General features: G+C 52.1%; 4 protein-coding genes across 6 annotated transcripts in view; 3 read left to right on the forward strand and 1 right to left on the reverse strand.

The window, feature by feature from the left end:
• The window catches only part of LOC106145972 (zinc finger protein 585A), a 69231-nt gene that overhangs the window by 738 nt on the left and 52521 nt on the right, over positions 1–15972 (forward strand). For 2 of the 3 annotated variants that reach the window (XM_065049580.1, XM_065049581.1), the window contains exon 2: positions 75–201. In XM_065049580.1, coding sequence (XP_064905652.1) covers positions 75–201 — 127 coding nt within the window. Of the gene's footprint in view, positions 1–74; positions 202–536; positions 668–15972 lie in introns of those variants that run through there. The other variant, XM_065049588.1, reaches the window with a different exon arrangement.
• The window catches only part of LOC110355413 (gastrula zinc finger protein XlCGF57.1-like), a 99570-nt gene continuing 88639 nt past the window's right edge, over positions 5042–15972 (forward strand). The window contains exon 1 of the mRNA XM_065049662.1: positions 5042–5129. Within this exon, the coding sequence (XP_064905734.1) occupies positions 5057–5129 (73 nt within the window). The 5' untranslated portion in view covers positions 5042–5056. The remainder of the gene's footprint in view (positions 5130–15972) is intronic.
• Positions 7342–8780, forward strand: LOC135578291 (gastrula zinc finger protein XlCGF49.1-like). Its single transcript, XM_065049733.1, has one exon. It carries the CDS (start codon positions 7492–7494, stop codon positions 8221–8223), a length of 732 nt encoding a protein of 243 aa, XP_064905805.1. The 5' UTR covers positions 7342–7491; the 3' UTR covers positions 8224–8780.
• The window catches only part of LOC102097218 (uncharacterized), a 44287-nt gene continuing 40324 nt past the window's right edge, over positions 12010–15972 (reverse strand). The window contains exons 13-15 of the mRNA XM_065049554.1: positions 15509–15635; positions 15130–15234; positions 12010–14950 (exon numbers count right to left, since the gene is read on the reverse strand). Of these exons, the coding sequence (XP_064905626.1) occupies positions 13638–14950; positions 15130–15234; positions 15509–15635 (1545 nt within the window). The 3' untranslated portion in view covers positions 12010–13637. The remainder of the gene's footprint in view (positions 14951–15129; positions 15235–15508; positions 15636–15972) is intronic.

Consider the following 15972-nt stretch of genomic DNA (forward strand, 5'->3'; position numbering starts at 1 on the left):
GGGCTGGATTTCAGCAGAGGTGTTGAGCAACCTTGCGGTGGGGTGTGCTGAGCCGGGTGTGCTTCTTGCTGCAGATGTCGCTGACGTTTGAGGACGTGGCGCTCTACTTCTCCCCCAAGGAGTGGGCAAAGCTGTCGGGCTGTCAGCGGCAGCTCTACCGGGAGGTGATGCTGGAGAACTATGAGATGGTCGCCTCGCTGGGTGAGGACTCTCTGGAACCTCAGAACTAGGATCAAGAGGGAATTAACACTTGTAACTGAGCTGGAGCTCTTGAAAAGGAAAATCCAGCTCTGCCTGATTGCAGACATAGCTGTTGTAATTGTGGGTTTTAACCTGTTTGGCAGCCCCTAGTGTAGAGTGTTCCTGGGAGAGAAAATGGGATGGGATGGAATAGCCCATTTGAGATGGAAGTGGCTTACAGTGCTCATCTAGTCCAACTGCGTGACCACTTCAGGGCTGACCACAAGCTGCAGCATCTTGTTAAGGGCATTGTCCAAATGTCTCTCAAACAGGGACAGGCTTGGGGCATTGTCTACTTTTCCAGGCAGGCTGTTCCAGGGATTGACCACCCCCTCAGTACAGAAATGCTTCCTCACATCCAGTCCAAACCTCCCAGGTGCAGCTTTGAGCTGTTCCCAGGTGTCCTGTCTGCAGGAGAGTGGCCGAGGTGACGGGGGCGAGGCGAGAGGAGGCTGTAGGTGCAGGGATGTGGGGGCTGAAGCCGCAGCCTGGCAGGGACAGGAGAGAGGAGCGGGGTGGGGGGGATGCTGGGGCTGTGGGTGCGGGGGCCGGTGCTGCTGTCCCGGCAGTGCGGGAGAGGGGGCTTCTCTCTGTGCCCCGGACAGGCTGGGCCACCATCAAACCTGAGATCATCTGCAAGATGGAGCGAGAAGAGACACCGTGTGTGCCAGAGCCTCCCAGGAAGCGGCAGAGGCACCGGACTTCTCTGCCAGGTCAGTATTGGGGAGCATGGGGGGTTCACTTTCCCTTGCCCCAGATGCTCCGTGTACCAGGAAGTGGGGGTCTGGTGGGTTGCCTGAGGTGCTCCCCATGGGCCAGGACCCCACCTGCCCATGCTGTCCCTGGCAGTGACCCCAGCCTGTCTTCCCCAGGATCCGTTGGCCCCAGGACCCAGAGGGTGGCCAATGGTGTTCCCGAGGGTGGGAGCCAGTTCAAGTGTCCTCATCTTCACCGCCTCCCAGACTTTCAGCCACTGGAGAGGAGCGCCCCCACATGCCGCAATCACAACAAAAGCTTCGAGAGCCAGACAGTGCTGGATGTCCAGGTGCGGAGCCACATGCGTGAGCGTCCCTTCCACTGCACTGACTGTGGCAAGAGCTTCCCAGGGAAGGAGGACCTGCTCAAGCACCAGCGTGTGCACACTGGTGAGAAGCCCTTCATCTGCAGTCACTGCGGCCAGTGCTTCACGCAGGGAAGCCACCTGAAGAGGCACCAGCGCATCCACACCGGTGAGAAGCCCTTCACCTGCACCTACTGTGGCAAGAGTTTCTGCCAGAACAGCGTCCTGATGTTACACCAGCGCATCCACACTGGGGAGAAGCCCTTCACCTGCACCGACTGCGGCAAGAGCTTCACCCGTAAGAATTACCTGGTGAGCCACAGGCTTAAGCACACGGGGGAGAAGCCCTTCATCTGCAGCCACTGCGGCAAGAGCTTCAAGGAGAAGAAACTACTGGTGACCCATGAGCGCCTTCACACCGGGGAACGTCCCTTCATCTGCACCCAGTGTCCCAAAACCTTCAGGGACAAGAGGACCCTCACCATCCACGAGCGCATCCACACCGGGGAGAAGCCCTACAACTGCAGCGAGTGCGGGAAGACCTTCCGGCAGAAGCACCAGCAGAACAGCCACCTGCAGCGGGTGCACCGGCGTCGGATGGCTCTGCGGGCGGGCGACCGGTCCGAAAGGGAGGAGCCAAAATGAAGAACCACATCCCAGCGTGGTCCAGGACCCTCCAGGCTGGCTCTACCACTGTCCCTATGATACAGGGACCTAACTTACTAACTAACTAGCTAACTAACTAAGAAAGAGTTAACCACATAGCAATTACCTAGCTTAGAGCTTTGTATAACTTACTGTATGAGAAACAGGGGCTTGCTGACGACTTCACAGGCCTTGCAAAGATAAAAACCCAGCTGCGTCCTTGGGTGGATGAGTGTAGGAGTCGGTCCGAAGAACAGTATTTGCCTCAACATTGCCATCAGGGACTTGGAGAGATACCAAGAAACAAACACCCTGAGAGAAAGATCTGCGTGATATAGGGAGTCTCTGATACCTGGGACTACATGTAACAGTAGCTGCTGTCCAGAAGATGGATTTCACCTGCTGCCTCAGCCAAACTTGCCCAACCTCCTCCCTGTTACTAAGGCAAACAAAGAGGAGCCTGCGCAGGGGCTTGCAGAGGGTCTTGAGGTCACCAGCGGACAAGTAAGAGACCCCTGAACATGAGGCGGCGCAGGCGCAGACAGGTTCTGGCAAGTGAAGCGGGGACTATTTGGGTCTGCGCAGTTAACTCTGGATCATGAAACGAAGGTGGAGATTGGCCTCACTCAATCCATGGGAGAGAGGAGGGATGAGGTGCTGTTTCTTAGCATAAAAGAGGGTTCCTAACCGAACCTCGGAGAGATCTCCCCACGGATCATGATGGAGGACCGGGATGCTGTTTGGGACCTGGGACCATTGGGACACCTTTGGACCTGTGCTGGTAGCTATAATCCTCTTTCCTCCCCTTTTCTTTCCTTTTTCTTCATTGTCTCTATCACGTGCCGCTTTACGGGCAAAATAGTAAAGTTACACTGGTTGAATTATAACCCCTTGGCATTTCGGTTGCCTTAATTTTGCACTTCAAGATCAAGGTAAAAGAACCATCCTGAGCCCACCAAATGGATTGTGACAATGAGATAATGGGTGTCTTGAGAACAAAAGAAGATGATGATCCAGCTGTAACCAGCTCACCAGTTTGAGCCTCAGCCAGCTCAGCATACCAGGCCAGAGGTAAAGGTTTACAGCGAGGTAGACTGCAGCCTTCATCCAAAAGACCCCGGCCCACGACCACCAGGACGCACTGCACAGGCGCAACCAGGAGGAGCCGAAGGTGGAGACTATGGAAATGATTTCCCAGAACTCATTGTAATAAGAACCGCCTTCTTGGGGACACTTTATGAATATGTATAGGCATTCCTAGAATTTTAATGAATATGTAATACTTTTTAGCATTTAACCAAGTTCGTGGCTGCTGGGGATTTGCACACGTTTTTGGTGGAATTATCCCATGTGCCCAGCGCTGAATAAATGTACCTTCTTCATAACCTCATGGGTTGTGAAGTTCGTTCCACACGTCACCTAAAACAGGGTCCTTTACCTGGAGTGCATGCAAATGAGCAACATTGTGCACACAGAGGTGAGAGGAGTGGCTGATATGCCAGAAGGCTGTGCTGCCATCCAGCGAGACCTGGACAGGCTGGAGAGTTGGGCAGGGAAATATTTAATGAAATAGAACAAGGGCAAGTGTAGAGTCTTGTATCTGGGCAGGAACAACCCCAGGTTCCAGTGTAAGTTGGGGAATGAGCTGTTGGAGAGCAGTGTAGGGGAAAGGGACCTGGGGGTCCTGGGGACAGCAGGGTGACCATGAGCCAGCACTGGGCCCTTGTGGCCAGGAAGCCAATGGTACCTGGGGTGGGTTAGAAGGGGGTGGTCAGTAGGTCAGAGAGGTTCTCCTGCCCCTCTGCTCTGCCCTGGGGAGACCACACCTGGAATATTGTGTCCAGTTGTGGCCCCTCAGTTCCAGCAGGACAGGGAACTGCTGGAGAGAGTCCAGCGCAGCCACCAAGATGCTGGAGGGAGTGGAGCATCTCCCGTGTGAGGAAAGGCTGAGGGAGCTGGGGCTCTGGAGCTGGACAAGAGGAGACTGAGGGGGGACTCATTCCTGGGGATCAGTATGGAAAGGGGGAGTGTCAGGAGGATGGAGCCAGGCTCTTCTGGTGACAACCAGTGACAGGACAAGGGGCAATGGGTGCAAACTGGAACACAGGAGGTTGCACTTGAATTTAAGAAGCAACTTGTTCCTGGTGAGGGTGGCAGAGCCTGGCCCAGGCTGCCCAGGGGGTTGTGGAGTCTCCTTCTGTGCAGACATTCCAACCCGCCTGGACACCTTCCTGTGTAACCTCATCTGGGTGTTCCTGCTCCATGGGGGGATTGCACTGGGTGAGCTTTCCAGGGCCCTTCCAACCCCTCACATTCTGTGATTCTGTGATATTTATTTTATTACAGAGCTGTACTGGTACCAAAAAGTCAGCAGTAAAACTCTTTAATACCGTTTTGAGAGTTCTAAAAAGCAGGCATTCTCTATTGGGGTGTGTTGGGCACTTGGGTCCATCTAATCGAGCACGCCTATCACTTAAGCTTCCCAGTATTTATTACACACACTGATTACATATTAATTAGTTTCTACCACTTAGCTTATGCATTAAACATAGGATTTTTACATAGTTACACCTCTTATCAGAAGTCCTTTTTTGGTATTTGGGGGTCTTCGAATGGGGTCTCTGGTAGTCTTCTTTGTCTGATGCCGCTGAAGTTGTAGATGGCCAGTCCTTGACCCCATTCTTGAGCATGCATGTTGTTATCTTGTTGCACCCCAAAAGTCACGTAGTTCTGCTTTATCTTTTTAATGGGTGCTAAGAACATGTTTGCTTAGGTTGTACTATGTCTAGTTTCTGCAGGCGTATTGTTCCTTAAAGATTAACAGTTTCCTGCTTCAGTGTTTCTGCAAGTACAAGTCTTCATGCTAGATCAAATAGCATGCCAGCAACACAAAAGTCTCAGTCACTTATACAAAAATTTATTACTATACATACACCCTCAGTGCAGGCCAGTAGGGCTGATTGGTTACAATATTTGCATACAAGTTACCTAGTACTATTCTTACCGTGCATGTTCAGTGAGTAGGGGTCTTTCCCTGGAGTGCGGGAGAGGGGGCTTCTCTCTGTGCCCCGGACAGGCTGGGCCACCAACAAGCCAGAGATCATCTGCAAGATGGAGCGAAAAGAGACACCGTATGTGCCAGAGCCCCCCGGGGAGCGGCAGAGGCACCAGAGCCCTGTGCCAGGTGGGTACCAGGAGTCTTTGTGGGCTTTTTGGGAGTTCAGGGGGTACCGTCTCTTGCCTCAGGTGCTCTGTGTGCCAGGAAGGGTGGGGGGGGTTGGCAGGGTGCCTGTCTCACTCCCCATGGAGAGGGGTCCTATGATCCCATCCTGTCCCCAGCAGTGACTGTCACAGAATCACAGAATCAGCTGGGTTGGAAAAGACCTCAGAGATCATCAAGTCCAACCCTTGGTCCAACTCCAGTCCATTGACTAGATCATGGCACTAAGTGCCATGTCCAATCTCAGTTTAAAAACCTCCATGGCCAGTGAGTCCAGCACCTCCCTGGGCAGCCATTCCAATGCCTGACCACTTTCTCCGCAAATAATTGCTTTCTAATATCCAGCCTAAATTTAAGTTGAAGCCCATGGCCCCTTGTCCTATTGCTGACTGCCTGGGAGAAGAGCCCAATCCCCACCTGGCTAGAACTGCCCTTTAAGTAGTTCTAGAGAGTGCTGAGCTCAGCTCTAAGCCTCCTCTTCTCCAGACTAAACAAGCCCAGCTCCCTCAGCCTCTCCCCATAGGGCTTGTGTTCCAGTCCCTTCCCCAGTCTTGTTGCTCTTCTCTGGACCCGCTCCAGCACTTCAATCTCTTTCCTGAGCTGAGGGGCCCAGAACTGAACACAACACTCCAGGTGTGGCCTCCCCAATGCAGAGCACAGGGGAAGGATCACTGCCCTTGTCCTGCTGACCACGCTGGTTTGGATACAGGACAGGACACCATTGGCCTTCTTGGCCACCTGGGCACACTGTTGGCTCATGTTGAGCTTCCTGTCCATTAGTCCCCCAGGTCCCTTTCTGTCTGACTGCTCTCCAGCCACTCTGTGCCCAGCCTGGAGCGCTGCAGGGGGTGGTTGTGGCCAAAGGGCAGGACCCTGCACTTGGCCTTGCTGAACTTCATCCCATCAGAATCGGCCCATTTTTCCAGTCTATCCAGATCCCTCTGCAGAGCCCTCCTGCCTTCCAGCAGGTTGACACTCCCTCCCAACTTGGTGTCATCAGCAGATTTGCTGATGATGGTCTCAATCCCCTCATCTAAATCGTCAATAAAGATGTTAAACAGGACTGGACCCAACACTGACCCCTGGAGAACACCACTAGTGACCGGGCGCCAGCTGGATGCAGCCCCATTCACCAGCACTCTCTGGGCCCGGCCCTCCAGCCAGTTCTTAACCCAGCAGAGAGTGCACTTGTCCAAGCCGTGGGCTACCAGCTTTTGCAGGAGTATATTATGGGAGACAGTGTCAAAGGCCTTGCTGAAGTCCAGATAGACCACATCCACAGCTTTCCCCTCATCCACCAGGTGGATCACCTGATGATAAAAGGAGATCAGGTTGGTCAGACAGGACCTGCCCCTCCTAAACCCATGCTGGCTGGGTCTGATCCCTTGTCCATCCTGAAGGTGCTGTGTGATTCCATTCAGGATGATCTGCTCCATAACCCTGCCAGGCACCGAGGTCAGGCTGACAGGCCTGTAGTTGCCAGGGTCAGCTCTGCAGCCCTTTTTGTGGATTAGGTTTAACATCCGACAATTTCCAATCGTATGGGACCTCCCCAGTGAGCCAGGACTGCTGGAATATGATGGAGAACGGCTTGGCGAGCCCTTCCACTAGCTCCCTCATCACCCTAGGATGGATCCCTTCTGGTCCCATAGACTTGTGAGGATCCAGATGGCTCAGTAAGTCACCAACGATTTCCTCCTGGAACACAAGGGGGCTATTTGGCTTCCTATCTCTGTCAACCACCTCTAGAGGCCAGTTGTCCCAAGGGCCACCTGTCTTATGGGTAAAAACTGAGGCAAAGTAGGTATTAAGTACCTCAGCTTTCTCCTCATCTTTGTTAACTATATTTCCCTCAAAGCTCAGCAGAGAATGGAGGTTTTCCTTGCCCCTCCTTTTGTTATTAATGTATTTAAAGAAGGACTTTTTATTATCCCTAACAGAATTGGCCAAATTAACTTCAAATTGCACTTTTGTTTCCTTGATTTTTTTTCTGCACGATCTAGCTATTTTCATAAATTCCTCATAAGTAGCCAGCCCTTTTTTCCACAGTCGATAAATACTCTTTTTATTTCTGATTTCCTTCAGAATCTCCCTGTTTAGCCAAGCCGGTTGTCTTCCCTGCCGGCGAGCCTTTCGGCACACTGGCCTCTCCTCCCCAGCAACTGCCAGCCCCAGGTCACAGAGAGAGGCAGAGGATGTCCCTGAGGGTGGGAGCTGGGGGATCCAGTTGAGGCGCCCTCATCCACGCCCCCTCCCAGCCCCCCAGCAGCAGGAGAAGAGCCGCCCCACGTCCCCTGAGTGCAACAAGAGCTTTGGGAAGCAGGCGATGCTAAATGTCCACATGCGGAGCCATACAGGTGAGAAGCCCTACACCTGCAGCCACTGCGGCCAGTGCTTCAGGCACCATGGCTACCTGAAGAAGCACCAACGCATCCATACTGGTGAGAAGCCCTTTGCCTACATCCATTGTGGCAAGTGTTTGCGCCAGAAGAGCATCCTGATCATACACCAGCGCCTCCACACCGGGGAGAAGCCCTTCACCTGCACTGACCGCGGCAAGAGCTTCAGCCATAAGAATTACCTGGTGAGTCACAGGCGTGAGCACACCGGGGAGAAGCCCTTCATCTGCAGCCACTGCGGCAAGAGCTTCAGGGAGAAGAAGACTTTCATCATCCATAAGCGCCTCCACACCAGGGAGTGTCCTTTCGTCTGCACCCAGTGTCCCAAGACCTTCAGAGACAAGAGGATCCTCACCAACCACAAGCACATCCACACTGGGGAGAAGCCCTACAAGTGCAGCGAGTGCAGGCAGACCTTCCGGCAGAAGTACCACCTGGACATCCACCAGCAGTGGGTGCACCATGGTCCATGGGTGGTGCAGTTGGGTGGCCAGGGAGAGAGGGAAGGTCCATCCCCAGTGCAGACACAGGCAGAGGCCAAGCCCTTCCAGTGCGGTGTCTGCGAGAAGCGGTTTTGGAAGGAGAGGCTCATGCTGGCTCACCAGCGCACCCACGGCACCCCCAGCCTGCAGCCGCCTCCGCAGCCCGGCACCCCCTGAATCTGCTGCTGAGGGGCCAATGGGGCCTGGGGGCTGTTGTGGGGGGATGTGGGGGGATGTCCTGGTTTTGTTTGGATCAGAGTTAATATTCTTCCTACTAGCTGGTATAGTGCTGTGTTTTGGATTGAAGATGAGAAGAATGTTGCTAATACACAGATGTTTTAGCTGTTGCTGAGCAGTCAAGGACTTTTCAGGTTCTGGTGCCCTGCCAGCTGGGAGGGGGCACAGCCGGGACAGCTGAAACAAAGTGGCCAAAGGGCTGTTCCTTACCATATGGTATCATGTCCTGTATAGAAACTGGGGGAACTTGGCTGGGGGCACTGCAGCTCAGGGACAGACAGTGTCAGACATCGGTCAGTGAGTGGTGAGCAATTGTGCTGTGCATCACTTTTTTGTATATTCTTACATCATCACCATTGTAATTATTCCTTTGCTATTCTATCCTATTAAACTGCCTTAACCTCAACCCACGAGTTTTACACATGTCACCGGATGAGCCCAATTTAAGTTTAATGTTAATCATTTAGCCTAAAAATAAAAAGTTTTAAATAGAATGAAGCAATTAGATGTATAATGTTGTGTGAGTTTTAGTGTACTGTCTGCTTCGTGTTACCTTGTAGCTAAATTTGCGGACATCTTAAACTGTGTGTTGTAAAGATCTGCTCATATTCAACCAACTTGTGTCTACTTGAGCAAAACTAAGCAGCTACAAACTGTCAGCAGAACCTGCGTGTTTTATAAGGCCTGTTTTGTACCTCACAGAGCAAAACAGGATCCACTTTTTTCCTGAGAATTTTGTTTCCTGAAAGTTTGCTTTGCATGTGGTTACTGGTCTCCCCGAAAGTTTGTCTCTGGAGCTCTAAGTACAGGCTCTGGAATGTACGGTTGTCAGGGATAGAAGAATCCCAAACATTTGCATTGTGACGGATATAAACCTCGCCTGAAATTTTGTCTCTGGAGCTCCAAGACACAGCCCCTGGAGCAAACAGTTATCAGGGAAAGAAGACGCCTGAAAGTTTCCTTTGTGAATGGATGCAGGCACCTGGAGAGAAGGTAAGCAGCATTTGGCTTGGTATATCTCCCCTATGCAGTAAATAACAGAGTGAACCTGCCACCGAACTCTTTAAGAAACCTAAACATTGTTCTGCAGCAAGCAGAACCCTAAATTATTCCTTGTGACACTGGTAACAGCTTCGGGAGGAGGTGTCCATGCTGAGGAGTATCAGGGAAGAAGAGAAGGAGATTGACTGGTGGAATTGCACTCTACCACCCCTGAGACAGGTACGGAAGCCCACCATGGCACAAGAAACAAAGGACCCCCTACTCTCAGGCCACCAGGCAGAAGGAAGAGACCCAGGACATGGGGGAGAACAGAAGCGGGTTAATGCTCCAGGCAGCAGGCGAATACACCCTCAGCCTGCCCTGCCTTCTCAGGTGCCCGTACACAAGAGGTATGAGGCCCTGGAAATGGATGGGCAGACAATCGGTGATGCGGACAAGAGCCCTTCTGGAATGGAAGGGTTGTCTAGGCAACCTACCCCCTGCATCAAAACCACTCTTGTTAAGACCAAAAGCGGGTAGTTCCCCCCTTTCTGAGAGGTACAGAGGGTCCGATACGCCAACCAGACCCAACCCACAGCAAAGTCTGCTGCCTCCCTGGGGCCAGGGCAAGAGACGTTACTGGAGAACTCCTTAGGCTGGTAAGGTTCTCAGGCTGTTACCCATTTTTGGTTCTCCATGTCAGCAGCAAAGAGATAGCTCGGAGTCCTGGTCTACAGAACCATGACTGTGAGAATGATAAAATCCCAGCCAACCCCAAAATTGTGCAGGATTTACTGTTTCAACAAGATGGAACCTTAAGGGATTCATCTGAGGGTACTTAAAGAGACAACTGATGTCATAGAGAGACCTCTCTCCTTGATTTTTCAACACTCTTGGGAATGTGGAGAGTTCCCAGTTGTCTGGAAGCTGGTGAACATCCCAGTCTTCAAGAAGTGCAAGAGCGATGACCCCGGTAACTGCAGGCCTGCCAGTCTCACTTCTGTACCTGGCAAAATGATGGAGAAGATTATCCTGGGAGATACTGAACTCTGGTCAACAGCAAGTTGAACAAGAGCCAACAGTGTGTCCTGGCAGCCAAGAGGGTCAACCATCTGCTGGGTGCATCCAGCACAGCACAGCCAGCCAAGCAAGGAGGGGATTGTCTTGCTCTGCTCTGCACTGGTGCCACCACATCTGGAGCATTCTCTGTGTGCAGGGACACAGGATAAAAAGGAGATAAAGCTACCAGAGAGGGGGTAGAGGAGGCCATAAAGTTGGTGAAGGGTTTGGAGATGAAGCCGTATGAGGAGTAGCTGAAGTCCCTGGGTTTGTTCAGCTGGAGCAGAGCAGACTGAGGACAGAGCTCATGGGTCTGCAGGTTCCTCAGCAGGAGGGTCAGGGCTGAGCTCTTCTCTCTGCTGAACAGAGACAGAACCCCAGGGAATGTTAGGAAGATGTGGCAGGTCAGGTTGGACTTGAGGAAAAGGTTCAAGAAGAGTTTGGACAATGCCCTCAGAAACATGGTAGAAATTTTGGCGTTGTCCTACGTGGGGACCGGAGTTGGACTTGATGATCCTTCTGGGTCCCTTTCAGCTCTGCACATTCTATGATTTTGTTTCAGTTTCACTGGGTTTTCTGCCATATTTTTCTTGAAAATTTGCCAATTGCACCAGATCCCAGGGAGTGTTTTTCCAATGATACCATGCAGCACCATGCTGAGGTAGTCAAGACTGTCCTAATGATTTGTCTGACTTCATATTCAGAAAGGTCTGAGACAGACAAAGAGTGATAGTCCTGGGGTTCACTGTCATGAGGGTCACCCTGTATATTTCCATCCCATTATTCAGGGGACACAATTAGTTTCCACATCTGTAGAATATCAGGGGCAAAATGAGCCCGCGTAAATATAATTTCCATCTTTCCCTCCATTTCTGGGTTTTATCTTTTTCTTCATGTAACTATTTCTGCAGCTGCTCAGTTTCCAAGGACAGTAATCACGCAGGAGCTTTCTTACCTTCTATTTGCTCTTTCAGATCTTAGTTTTCTCTATTTAGGCTTTTCCTCTCCTGACATGTGGCTTCTAGGCAAGTGTCTAACATTTTGCAAATCATTCCTTTTCCCTTTCCATCTTTTATATGGCCCCTGGCCACTTTTAGCTGTTTTTCCACATCTTCCCTGTTGTGCCAGTTATCACGAGCTCATTCTTCTAAGGATTCGGAACTCGGACTCACCCCATGGCTCTGAATTCAGCGATATTACCTGCCATCCTGCCGACTACGCCAATTTGTCACACAACAGTGATTCAGGGTCCTGCTTGCTGCAGAGTGGCGTTCACATCACTTAAAGAAAATAAAGTAACACAGTTTGATGACAATGCTCACTCTAGTACTTCCTGCACGGGGGAAATATGCCAAGGAGAATCAGGTGAAAGTTGTTTTAGGGTGATTTACACAGGGACAGGAGATGTGAAAGGGTAGAGAGAAGCCCTCCTGTTGAATCAGGAGGTTCAGAATGGAACCCCTTGCTCTCTAAACTCCTTCTGAGAGAGGAATGCAGATGCAGCTGGATCTAAACGTAGTCCCAGACATGATCAACTGTGCATGTCTAAGAGACACATAGAGGGTAAAGGGAAAACACGTAAGGGATTATTTGAGTTAATGGCCAAAGGATTCTACGTGCTCACCTGATTCTTCATATAGCTTGTCTGGGATTTCCAAGTGCAGTGAATGAGGCATGGACTCTCAGTAAGGGTCACGGAGAGACATTTATTACAAACTCAGGCTTTCATTTATACTTTGTATGGTGCTTACTCAAGCACTTGCTGATTTGCTTAGTTAGCCATTACATAAGTGATATATTTTGTGTTTCCAAAGTTACTGCCATACATGCTTTTTAATCTATCACACACTATTCCCCTGTCCTTAATGTATGTGTTCCTTCCTTTTTTCTATCACGTAGCATACTGTCCCACTGCTTGTTCTCACACTCGACGACTCTTGTGGCTCCTCACAGGACTGATCTCAGCGTACTGCCACATCCATGTTTCATCCTGCATCTCAACCTGCTTACCTCCAAGTCACTCTAAAGTCTGGATCCCATGTCTCTTGAAGCAACCTCTCAGGCATCAAAGCTTGTCAAAATAAACAGTTGAATGGACTGGTCCAGCAGCAGGGTCAGTTCGAGCTGGGTGCCTTCACAGAGCCGCTGAGCCCAGCATCTAAGTCCCTGGGTAATTATACCCTCACAGTATATATCATTATACCTGCCCCTCATGTGATGATCCCATCCAATACTAATATTTGAGTCTGGGGTCTTCTTGATTCTCATTGGATCCTTACACTGTCTTCAGTCAGACCCTTATCTTCTTTTGCTTCAGATGTCATTGATGGTCCACAGCAACTTCGTGCCAGCCTTGAAGGTATTATTGGCCTCAGGTGGGTCCTGTTTTGCTCTACAATGTGCAAAACAGCCATATCATGCAGGTGGTGTTGATGGTTTGTAGCCGCTTTGTTTTGCTCAAGTAGACACAAGTGTGGTGCATATAAGCAGAACTTTACAACACACAGTTTAAGATGTCAGCACATTTAGCTACTAAGAAACGTGAAGCAGATAGTATACTAAAAATAAACAATCTTATAATTCTAAGTGACCCACGCTATTAAAAATGTACTTATTTAAGCTAAATGATTAACATAAAACTTAAATTTGGCTCATCCAGTGATGTGTGTTGAAATGTGATGTGGGTTGAAATGAAGACAGTTTAATAGGATAGAAGAGAAAAAGAATAATGACGACGATGATGATGTAAGAACATACAAAATAAGTGATGCACAACACAATTGCTCACCACTTGATGACTGATGCCCATCCCGTCCCTGAGCTGTGGTGCTCCTGGCCAAGTCCTCCCAGTTTCTATACTGAGCATGACCTCATATGGTAAGGAACAGCCCTTTGGCCACTTTGTTTCAGCTGTCCCGGCTGTGCCCCCTCCCAGCTGGCAGGGCACCAGAACCTGAATAGTCCTTGACTGCTCAGCAACAACTCCAAACATCCAGGTATTAGCAACATTATTCTCATCCTCAATACAAAACAGCACAATGCTAGCTAGTAGGAAGAATATTAACTCTATCCCAACCGAAACCAGGACATCCCCCAACAGCCACCATCAAAACAGCCCCCAGTGCCCCATGGGCACTTCAAGAGCAGATTCAGGGGGTGCCGGGCTGTGGAGGCGGCTGCAGGCTGGGGGTGCCGTGGGTGCGCTGGTGAGCCAGTGTGATCTTCTACTTCCAAACCTGCTTCTCACAGACACCGCACTGGAAGGGCTTGGCCTCTGCCTGCCCCCCGACCAGGGACAGACCCCCTTTTTCCCACTAGTTGGCCTCTGGCAGCACCCCTGGGCCATGGTGCACCTGCTGGTGGGTCTTCAGGTGGTGCTTCTGCCTGAAGGTTTTGACGCACACATCACACTTATAGGGCTTCTCCCCAGTGTGGATGCGTTCATGGATGGTGAGGTACCTCTTGTCATTGAAGGCCTTGGGGCAGTGGGTGCAGGTGAAGGGCATCTCCCTGGTGTGAATGCGCTCGTGGATGGTGAGGGTCACCCTGTGACTGAAGCTCTTGCCGCAGTCAGTGCAGGTGAAGGGCTTCTCCCTGGTGTGGACACGCTGGTGCTTCAGCAGGTTTGGCCTGCTGACAAAGCTCTTGCCACAGTCGGTGCAGGTGAAGGGCTTGTCCCCGGTGTGGACACGCTGGTGGATGATGAGCTCCTTCTTATCCCTGAAGCTCTTTCCACAGTCGCTGCAGGCAAACATCTTCTCCCCAGTGTGGATGAGCTGGTGCCTCAGCAGTTGCTGCCTCTGGGTAAAGCTCTTGCTGCAGTCGGTGCAGGTGAAGGGACGCTCCCCTGTGTGGATGCGCTGGTGGATGACAAGTTTCTTCTTCTCCCTGAAGCTCTTGCCACACTTGCTGCAGGTGAAGGGCTTCTCCCCGGTGTGGATGCGCTGGTGACTTTGCAAGTGCTGCCTCTGGACAAAGCTCTTGCCACAGTCAGTGCAGGTGAAGGGACGCTCCCCTGTGTGGATGCGCTGGTGGCTGATAAGGTTTGTCCTCTCCCTGAAGCTCTTGCCGCAGACGGTACAGCTGAAGGGCTTCTCCGCAGTGTGGATGCGCTGGTGGTTCACCAGAACATTGTTGAAGCCAAAGCTCTTGCCACAGTCAGTGCAGGTGAAGGGCTTCTCCCCAGTGTGGACACGCTGGTGCCTCAGCAGACTCCGCCTGCTGACAAAGCTCTTGCTGCAGTCGCTGCAGGCAAAGGGCTTCTCTCCGCTGTGCACATGATGGTGAGTCAGCAGGTTCTGCTTGTAGATGTAGCTCTTGTCACAGAGAGTGCAGTGGAAGGGATGCTCACGTATGTGGCTCCGCACATGGACATCCAGTGCTGTCTTGAAGCTATTGTTGCACTTGGGGCACGTGGCAGGGCTCTTCTCCAATGAATGGGCGTCTAGGAGTGGGGGGAGGCGTGGGTGCCCCAACTGATCCTCCTTCCTCCCGCCCAGCTGGTCACAGGACAAGCCCCCCTGCCACCTCCCACCTGGGTTGGGCATAGTTTGGAACAGGGCAGTGGGTGCCAGCAGCTCCTCTGGGAGCCCCTTGGTCTCCCTCTGTACCCCAGGGCCAACAGCTGCTGGGAAGGAAAGACAGGGGTCACTGCCAGGGACAGAGTGGGCATGTAGGACCTCTCAACACGGTGAGCAGCATGGGCACCCCACCAGCCACCCACCATTCCTGGTGCATGGACCACCTAGGAAAAGGGGAAGGTGCCACTTGAACCCCACACACCTCTGCCAGACCCTTGGTACTCACCTGGCACAGAGTGGTGCCTCTGCTGCCCCCCACGGGGGTCCGGCAAGCATAGAGTCTCTTCTTGCTCCATCCTGCAGATGATCTCTGGCTTAACATTGGCCCAGCCTGTCCGGGGCACAGAGAGAAGCCCCCTCTCCCGCACTGCCGGGACAGCAGCACCGGCCCCCGCACCCACAGCCCCAGCATCCCCCCCCATCCCGCTCCTCTCTCCTTCTCCAGCCAGGCTGCCTGGCAGGGTAAAACCTGCTAACCCAACCGCTATGTCAGTGCTCAGGCAGCAATGGCGACAGCTAGATTTTCCTTTTAAAGAGCTCCAGCTCAGTTAAAGGTCCAAATTCCAGCTTGACCCCAGCCCAACATCACCAGAGAGAGTCCTCACCCAGCGAGGCGACCATCTGGTAGTTCTCCAGCATCACCTCCCGGTAGAGTTGCCGCTGACAGCCCGACAGCTTTGCCCACTCCTCGGGGGAGAAGTAGAGCGCCACGTCCTCAAACGTCAGCGACATCTGCAGCAAGAAGCACACCCGGCTCAGCACACCCCACCGCACGGTTGCTAAACACCTCTGCCGAAATCCTGCCCCTGCCAAGCAGGGCCTCGCTGGCACTGGGGGCTCTGGCATCCCGAAGACAACCCCAGGAGATCTTGGAGCATCCTGTGCAAGGGAAGGGTGAGGGCAGAGGGGCGGTGGCACAGCCAAGCAGCAAAGCAGGGTCACTGTGGTACAGGGGGCTGCGTCAGCAGGTGCCTGGGTGACACTCCACTGCTGTGCCAGCAGAGGGGCAGGGCTGGCAGGCTTACAGGCAGGTTTCCCCTGCTCGTACCAATTAGGGACCCACTCCAGA

This window comes from Columba livia, chromosome 1 (assembly GCF_036013475.1).
Source record: "Columba livia isolate bColLiv1 breed racing homer chromosome 1, bColLiv1.pat.W.v2, whole genome shotgun sequence".
Lineage (NCBI taxonomy): Eukaryota > Metazoa > Chordata > Aves > Columbiformes > Columbidae > Columba > Columba livia.

Excerpts from the sequence above, each read along its gene's own strand:
- LOC135578291 (XM_065049733.1), top strand. The coding sequence starts at position 7,492 with ATGCTAAATGTCCACATGCGGAGCCATACAGGTGAGAAGCCCTACACC.